At 40.4% G+C, this 9687-nt stretch overlaps 1 protein-coding gene across 3 annotated transcripts in view; it reads left to right on the top strand.

Annotated features, from left to right (window-relative positions):
- Nucleotides 1–1728: 1728 nt before the first annotated feature.
- TUBGCP3 (tubulin gamma complex associated protein 3) overlaps nt 1729–9687 on the top strand; it is an 87225-nt gene continuing 79266 nt past the window's right edge. For all 3 annotated transcript variants that reach the window (XM_036456104.2, XM_036456105.2, XM_036456103.2), the window contains exon 1: nt 1729–2022. In XM_036456104.2, coding sequence (XP_036311997.1) covers nt 1947–2022 — 76 coding nt within the window. In that variant the 5' untranslated portion in view covers nt 1729–1946. The remainder of the gene's footprint in view (nt 2023–9687) is intronic.

Below are 9687 nucleotides of genomic sequence, written 5' to 3'. Positions count from 1 at the left end.
CAGCGTAAACTTCTTGCCCACTTTCCCGTTTGTTTGAGTATCTCAACCACTATTTCTGGTACTTTTCCTTGAAGTCGGCTGGCTACCAAAGTTAGCCGTTTACTAAGTGAATTTGAGCGGCGCTTCTCTGACTTTAGAACACAGCACTCAGGCTTTGACATTTTTGCCAATCCTTTTACAGTTGATGTCAACAATGTGCCCCATCACCTTCAGATGGAGATAATTGAGCTTCAGTCTGACAGTGGCCTGAAATCAAGGTTTCAGGATGTTGAAATTGAGGGCTTCTACCCTCTACTGCCCCCTGACTCAATGCCAGAGCTCCGACTTCATGCTGCCCGTATTCTCTCCATGTTCGGGAGCACCTATCTTTGTGAACAGATGTTTTCAATAATGAATCTGAACAAAAACAAGCACAGATCACGCATTACCGATGACAACCTCCATGCTGTTTTGCGGGTTGCTACAGCCCAAGAAATAAAACCGAACATTGACTCATTGATCCGGGGAAAACGGTGTCAGACATCTAGCCAAAAAACAAAACAATGAGCATTTTAGGTACATTCCAATATTACTCTTTTGCTTGATACCAATATTACTGTTTTGCTTGATAGCATGTGAGTTGGTTAACAGCACTGTTAAGGAAAAGATTGTTCCACTCATTTTAAATTCACATTTCTGGTTAACATTGTCAGTTTATGACTGTTCAGTAAACCATTCGGCCCTCGATTTAGGCTGGATTTTCGATTTTGGCCCCTTCTCTGATTGAGTTCGACACCCCTGAAGAGATATAAGTTCTTTTTATCTTAATCCCCAAATCCCTGGAAAGAAATTTATTGTAGGTTGGTCCAAGGTGGGATAATCTACAGTAGCTTCCAGGATCCCACACCTTGATCAGTTGATGTGTGTATTGCATCATTTGTTCCTGAATTGGGCAGTTCTCAGTACCTGTGGGTTTTCCCGTACTCACTTTTGTCTTTAAAATGACTTGCAATTGCCTGTTTATCCTTTTCATTGGGCCTTTCTCTTCTCTTCATCTGACTGCCTCTAATGACTATAGGTACCTGGGATTAGGAAAGTGAGAAAAGGGGGTAGGAGATGGTGAGAAACCACACACTGCTCTGTGAAAAGCTGGATAATGAAGCAGGGTAATGTCAGCGCCCAACAAATATTAAAATTATAAGATCCTGTATATCTTTAAACAGACTTCTTATCTTACACCAAAAGTGTGACGCCAAACAATTACTTTTTTTTTTTTTTTTTTTTTTTTAAATTATGCATTATTGACGAAACCGGTTTGGCTCAGTGGATAGAGCATCAGTCTGTGGACTGAAAGGTCCCAGGTTCGATTCCAGTCAAGGGCATGTACATTGGTTGCGGGCACATCCCCGGTGGGGGGTGTGCAGGAGGCAGCTGGTCGATGATTCTCTCTCATACTGTAGATGTTTCTGGCTATCTATCCCTTTCCTTTCCTCTCTGTTAAAAAAAAATATATTAAAAAAAGAAAAAAAGAAATAACTTGTTAAAAAATTATGCACTATAAAAGCTCTTCTGGGCACCAACCAATTTCACAGCAAGTCAGTGACTGCAATTTGGGGCCTGAGAAACATGTGCAGGGAGCAGCTGGGGCCGTTGGTGCCGGAACTTTGCGGGCCAGACGGCGGTGGTCGGAGGAACCTTTAGGCCAGCGCACCGGAGGCCCCGCGCGCCCGGAAGAAGTGGGGCATTGTGGGAAGCGTCCGCAGTTTCGGCGGGTTCCGTTAAAATGGCGCCCTTGTCGCCGGCGGTTCCCGCGGGGCCTTAGGTTTTTGGGGGACACCTGGAGCCTGCGGGCACGTGGCGGGCACAGGCTGCGGGGCACGGCGGGGCCTCCTGGGCGCGCCGGCCTCGAGGCTGGCGGGCTCGGGCCGGCGACTCCGCGGGGCCCCCGCGGGCGGTCTCCGGCGAGGATGGCGACCCCCGACCAGAAGTCGCCGAACGTGTTGCTGCAGAACCTGTGCTGCCGGATTCTGGGCAAGAGCGAAGGTAGCGGGGCTGGGACCGGGCGGCTCGGGGTCCGAGGCGGGTCCTGGAGGCCGCTCCCTGCGAGTGCAGCTCGGCGGCATCCGAGGGGCTGGCGGGGCCATGGCAGGGCGGCCCCGGGCTCCGCAGGCCGGCGGTAGCGGGGCCGCGAGGGGCGCGGCCGGCCGGTGGGTGCTGCTGCCTCCCGGCAGAGGGTGGGGAGAGCCGGGGTCCGGGGTCCCCCGGGGCAAAGGGGAGGCGGGCAAGGCCTGGCGTGGGCTGAGTCACCGCTTCCCCCGCGCTCTGATTCCGAGGGTGAAGCCTGGGCAGACGTCAGCTCGCGAACCGCGTCCTCCTCCTCCCAGTCCCGGGCCGGGGCCGGGCGCTCCCGCGGTTATTTGGGGGGAGCGCGACGGGCTGGTCCAGCCACGCGTCTGTGACCATGGCGGGGATGTCAGGTGGGGGTGGCGGCCACGGCAGGTTCCCCTTCCCTTAGGCAAGTGTAGCAGATAGGAGTGTGATGCCCAGTGGGTGCTTACGACCTTTACCTGCCATGTTTTCCTATAAAGGGCTGAGGGTTGCATTTAATATAAAGCTGTTTGTGGAGAATTCCTGCAGCGAACGAATACTGCTACCCAAACCCAGTTCTGTTCAATGTGTAAAGCCATTCTGCGGTTGTGGTACTGTAAAAAAAGGAAAAAAAGAAAAAGAAAAAAGGGCACTGTATGTCGTTTCATGATAATTTTTTTTTTCTTTTTTTTTGGCGGGAGGGCGGGAGTGGGCATGCACTGTGAAGGAATTTTCTGGGTGATCGTAGCAACTGGGTTACTTATTCCTTAAGCACCATAACATGGAAAAGGAAATCGTGCAGTGTTTGCGAGACGATTTTAAGCAAAATTACGTTTAAAATAGTGGGGCAGTATTTTGACCTGTGATTAATTCTTTATTTTTCAATGACGTTATAATTTGTAATATGTTGCCTTTTTAATACTATGAAATTGGGGCATAATAGACACTTGTTTCATGATTTATGACAGTGAACATATGTTCATGATTTATGACATACTTTATTTGATGTTCTGTGATAATGTTATGGGTAAAAGATGACTTTTTTTTGGTCAGCCTATTAAATGGCACTGACTTCACATATATCTTGCTACTTTATGTAAAGTTTCACTCTGTCAAGAAATCTTTGGGCATCCCACCCCCAGGTGAGGCAGAGCTAAACAGACAAGTCTTTTCATCTTGCACGCAAGTGGAGACCTGAGAAAGTAGGCAAATGTATAATGTTAAGCAGTGATAAGTGCTGTGATAAAACTAGAGCAAAGGGATGTTGAGGGAAAGCCTCTGAGTAGATATTTAAACACAGATCTGAATGCAGTGAGGGTGGGCCCTGTGAACATCTGGGGAGGGTTCTGGGTAGAGGGTGCAGTGGCCATGTGATGGGTGTGAATGTGTGGTGTGGTCTTCTGTGTGTCCTCTGAGTTACCTAATTATGGAAGAACCGAAAAGCTAAGATTGTTGGTTATGACTCACTCACTTTAACACCAGTGTTTGCATTATACCAGCGGATCTTAAATTGTTCTCCAAAGATAAACCACACATTCCCGATGTCACAGCTGGACTTAGGAGGCACTCATGAGGTAGCATGATGTTTCTGAATTTTAAAAGAAGTTAAATTTGGGACTTCTTTTGGTTGATTTAGTTTCTTCTCTTCAAGGAGGTTGAAACACTTATCTTTAGCAGAGTGCTGCATCTCTATTTAGAATTGTGTCTTAAGAATAGATAGGCTTTCTAGGATATTCTGAAGGGATCCTCTCTGAATAAAATATAAAATCCATTTAGCCGAAACCGGTTTGGCTCAGTGGACAGAGCGTCGGCCTGCGGACTGAGGGGTCCCGGGTTCGATTCCAAGTCAAGGGCATGTACAATACATTGGTTGCGGGGCACATCCCCAGTAGGCGGTGTGCAGAAGGCAGCTGGTCAACGTTTCTCTCTCATCGATGTTTCTAACTCTCTGTCCCTCTCTCTTCCTCTCTGTAAAAAATCAATAAAATATATTTTAAAAAATATATAAAATCCATTCAAGATGATGCTCTGGACAGCTAGGGTTGTCAATCATTATATTTATAATTCCAAATACTGCTATTAATAAAGAATTTACAATATTTAATAGCTTGCCTTGTCCTATTTTAATTTGTCCTACCTTAGCAAAGGAGCAATATTAATTGCTGACTTTATAATTATGATATGAATTATTTTATTTTCAGTAGTTGTATTTTTTTCTGGTAACTAAATAGAATATTTGATTAATTTCTTCATTTTAAAAAATTTCTTCATTTTTAAATGACGTTACAATTTGTCTTATGCTTTTGTAATATATTGCTTTTTTAATACTATGAAATTGGTGCATAATAGACACTTGTTACTTTTAATGTGAATTTTATGAGTCAAATTTTTTTATAGATAATTAAAACTTTTTTTTTGTAGTTGGTTTCAAGAGATTCAGAAACAAAGCACCTACCTTAAATAGTACCTGATATTTTTATAAAGTTGTATAACCATTATTTTCTGCCTTTTCCAGCTTATAACAGCTGTCACTTTGAAACACATTTTTGCCAACCAGTGACAGGAAAATTCTCTCTCCACATCCTTGCCCCTTCCCCAGAGCACATTTTACTCATTATATCTTTGGAAACAATTTGCTTGATGTTACAGTGTTTCAACTCTGTCAGAGGCAATATTCCTTTTCATACTTTGTAATTCTCATTCTAGCTGCGAGAAAAAAGGAGAAATAAAGGAATTATTAGTATTTCAACATAAATGGCCTCTCTGGTATTTGTCACACAGTGTATCCTTGAATTCACTGGTCCAGTTCTTAAAGAAATATTTTCAGAGGCTTGGCAGGAGTATTACCTGCTTCCCTTTCCAGGCTCCTAATGATCACCCACCCCTCACACATTCCAAGAGCAGGTTGGAGGTAAAACTATTTCCTATATAATACATTCATTTGCTACTTTGTGGTCAAAACATTTAATACTTTAATTTTTAGTTTGGATTAAGCCAGATCATCAAAGAACTCCTCATTTGGAACTCTTGTTGAAAAGACTTTGGCTTTTATGGTTTGGATTTCAGAATCCAATGGCATTGGCCTCCTTTGAGGAACAATGCACCAAGTAGCTCTGTGAATCTTAATATTGTGTCCTTTTCACTGGTTTCTTTCGCTTTTCACAAGGCAGCCTCTAAGTCTCTTAAAATTCACTTCCTTAGAGAGGCCTCCCCAACCAACCTATTTCATGAAGTCTTCCCTGTAATTTGCCACCATGGTGTCCTGCTTATTTCCTCAGTAGCTCTTATCACAATCTAATTACCTTCTGTATTTTTTTGCCTCCTCTCCTCCCCCACCCCCTCTTTTTGATGTTCTCATTAAGGCTGCCTTGTTGACCACTATTTCTCTTCTATTCTTGGGGCCTGTGATGTTTGGCATATAGTAGGTGCTTAGAAATTACTCATTGAATTACATATTGAGTTTAGTTATACTTAAAAGCTGAATGATATTTTGGTAGTATTAAACTAGAAATTTGTAGTGGACATTGTTTGATATTTCACATTTTAATCTCTGATGGTAGGTTCACTAAACAAAGAACAATTGCCTCTGTTAATTTTTTTAATAGTCTGGATTTTGTGTGTCTACTTTTGAAACATAGGATAGGTAAATTTGATTTAAGAAATAGCAGGTGGATTTTTCATATATTTTATAATCAGTAGGAAAGAGAGACCGGAAATTTGGTTGGCAGGTAGGTAGGGAAATTGAAATGTGGCTGAAGAGGTAGACATGAAATAATATGCATACCAAAGGTGTAGAGGAAATGTAGAGACCAAGGAAAAGGAGAGAATTTCTGTTCTTGAGGAGTTTTGAATTTTTGGTAAAAGAAAATTAATAGGTTTATGAAACTTTGGGAATGAAGATTTTTAAAAATTTTATACTAGAGGCCCTGTGCATGAATTCGTGCACCACTGGGGTCCCATGGTCTCACCTGTGGGATCAGGCTGAAACCAGCTCTCTGACATCCCCCGAGGGGTTCCGGATTGCTAGAAGGCACAGGCCAGGCTGAGGGACCCCACCAGTGCATGAAGGGGGCTGGGGAGGGGCAAAGGGAGGAGTCCAGGGCATGTCTGGCCTGTCTTGCTCACTCCCAATGGGCCGGACCCCAGCAGCAAGCTAACCTACCGGTTGGAGCGTCTGTCCCCTGGTGGTCAATGTACATCATAGTGATTGGTCAACTGGTTCACTGTCTCCCCCTGGTGGTCAGTGCATGTCATAGTGAGCAGTTGAATGGCCCTAGCATATCATTAGCATATTATGCTTTGATTGGCTGAACAGCTGACCAGATGATTGGACACTAGCATATTAGGCTTTAATTATATAGAATAGGATACTTGAGTATGTTGTTAATGAACTATACTTTTTTGTAGAACTCAGGGTCATGTTTTTAGCTACAATAATTATACTAGCAGCCCTTTTAAATGAGCCATTTTCAATGACATTTTTAATATTTATAAAATTAATGTATACTCAGTGTAGAAGCATATACTCAGTGTGGAAAGTATAAGAAAGAAAATAAAAACTACTCCTAATCCTGTGACTCCACAAAAGCATTTTAGATTATTTCTTTTTGCTACCCCACATGTATGCATTCACCAAGAACATATTAGACAGTCTGTTGATACAGTGGTGTTTAAGAAAGATTCTGTGTGTATGTGTGCCTTCTTGTGTGTGATTGTGTCTGCTGGAGCTAGGAAGGCATTTTGAGAAGGTAACATTTAAGTAGAGAACCAAATAAAGCCATGGAATAAATCCTGGGAAGATGTAGAAGGGTGTGCCAAGGTTCTGAGCTGGAAGTGAGTGTGGTGTGCTCAAGAAATGACAAGACTACAAAGTGTGGCATGGCTGGGAGAGGCAGGAGATGATATTGGTGAAGTAGCAAGGGGCCAGATTATGTAGGCCAATGATGTCAAACTCACATATTTTTTCAGCCCAGCCGATATAATGGTATATAAGAAACATTTATTTTTATTTAAAAAATTTATTGATTTTTTACAGAGACGAAGGGAGAGGGATAGAGAGGTAAAAACATCGATGAGAAACATCGATCAACTGCCTCCTGCACACCTCCTACTGAGGATGTGCCCGCAACCAAGGTACACGCTTTTGACCGGAATCGAACCTGGGACCTTTCAATCCACAGGCCAATGCTCTCTCCACTGAGCCAAACCAGTTAGGGCTGTAAGAAACATTTTAATAAAAATATTATGACTTAATTTTTACAGTATCCTGTTACCATTTCTCTCCACTAATACTAGCAGCGAATATTTCAGCAGCCACTTGCTACCTCATTAGTCTTGTACTGACTTGTTTGGTGTGCACAACAGGAAATATTTTGCTTTTGGAGAACAAGAAAAATAGGTTTATTTGTGTTACGCTTATTAATTTGTGCAGTTATTCAGTGTCTGGTAAGTTAATGTTCAAGAAAAATACTAATTTTTATTAAAATGTTATTTTATGTTAACAATTATTTATTTCAGCTCTTTGTATTCAGCATGTCTCTATCAAAATAAACCTTTTCTATGAAAATTGAAGCTTTTGCTTTTTTTTTTTTTTGTGGCCCACATGAACGTAAACCTTGTTTATTTGGTCCATGTTAGCCTTTGAGTTTGACACATTTGATGTAGGCTGTCCTCAGGAGTTTGGATTGTATATAAGTGAAGGGAGGGTTTGAGTAGAAGGATGATAGTATTGACTAATTATGTCTTTAAAAGATTACTCTATTAGGTGGATAATTTACTCTAAGGGGATAAATGTAGAAGCAGGATGATCAACTACCCGTATTTTTCGGACCATAAGACGCACTTTTTTCCCCCCAGAAGTGGGGGGAAAAAGTCCCTGCGTCTTATGGTCCAAATATAGCCTACACATATACTTAAAAAAAAAAAAGTTTTTTTACTTGCCCGGCTCTGTGTGGTCTCTGTGTGCTTGCCCGGTTCTAAAATGGTTCTAAATGCTGCTGTTTACTTTACAGGGTTAATTACATGTGTTTATGACTGTGATGTTGGGTTTTAATGCACATAAAATATTTTAGGACACTATTTGTTTCAGAATCTTTTTTTCTTCATTTCCCTTCTCTAAGAACTGGTGCTTCTTATGGTCCGGAGCGTCTTATGGTCTGAAAAATACGGTACTTAGGAGACTTACTGCAGATGGATAGTAGTTATGGAATGATCATATTTGGGATATACTTTTAGAAGTGAAGTCAAGAAGATTACTGATATGAATAATTGTTTAAAAGTGTGAAAATGTCTTTATTTTCTTTCTCTCCCTAATCTACATACTCTTGAACTATCAATCAGACATATAAATTTTGGTTTGACGTTGTTTTCTTCTGTCCACTCTGAAGGTATTCCTTCATTATTGATGAAAAGTCTGATGTTAATCGATTCTTACTTCTTTGCAGTTATATCTGGCAGCTTTTAGGATTTTCTTTTTATTTTTTATATTATGCAATTTTGCTATATATTAATTTTACTATTATGTTATGAAATTTTGTCTAAGTTTGGGATTTAAAAGTTTATTTGGATTAATAATACTTGGTGATCCATCAATTTGAGGACTGTCTATGGAAATTTTTGTTATGAATTCTTCATGAATTCTAACTGTTGTCTTTTGTTGTTTGATTTACCAACTTGCATTTAATTTCCTTTTAGTAACCTCATTCTGTTATCAGCCTATTTTTAACTTTGTATTAGTTTTTTAAAAACTTTACCATTATTTCCTCTGTACTGCAACTTTGCTTCTGGCAGCCATTTTCTGTTCTGTCCCTGTCTGTATTTTGCTTTTTTCAGATTACCATGGAAATGCAGTCATATAGTATGCAATCTTTTGAGATTGGTTTTTTTTTCTTCTTTTTTTTTTCACTTAGCCTATTTGAGATTCATTCATGGTGTTGTGTGTATCAGTGGTTCATTCTTTTACATTGCAGAGTGGTGTTTCATTGTATGAATGTATTAGAGTTTATTTATTCATTCAACCATTGAAGGACATTTAGGTTGCTTCCAGCTTTTGGCAGTTGTGAATAATACTGCTATAAACATATGTACAGCTTTGTATGTCACCATAAGTTTTTATTTCTAAATACCTACAAGTGTCAGGTCCTATAGTCTGTGTATGTTTTACTTTGAAAGAAACTGCCAAACTGTTTCAGAGTGGGCATGGCTGGTGGGTGTAGTGGAGTGATGGTTAATTTGCATATTACTCTTTTATTAGATAGGATGTGTGTATTATAGGATGAGGTTCTTTTTTTGAGTTTACCAAAGAAAGCATTTTTGTTTTTTAACATTTTATAGACTTTACCTTTTAGACTAAAGGTTTTTAAATTGGAGCTTTAAAAATATTGATACCATGGCTCCATTCCAGACCAATAAAATCATGATTTGTGAAAAATGGGTTTTAGAACCAGTATATTTTTAATGAACTTTTAATTTTAAAATTTCAGATTTACAGAAAAATTGCAACAATAATAAAAAGCTCCATATAACCCACAACCTTTTCCCCATTATAAGCATCTTACATTAGTATGGTATAATTATAATAATAATGATATATTTATATTAACTTTATACTTATATTTCTTC

This window comes from Pipistrellus kuhlii, unplaced genomic scaffold, assembly GCF_014108245.1.
Source record: "Pipistrellus kuhlii isolate mPipKuh1 unplaced genomic scaffold, mPipKuh1.p scaffold_m20_p_3, whole genome shotgun sequence".
NCBI lineage: Eukaryota > Metazoa > Chordata > Mammalia > Chiroptera > Vespertilionidae > Pipistrellus > Pipistrellus kuhlii.
This window is presented reverse-complemented; position numbering and strand designations above follow the sequence as displayed.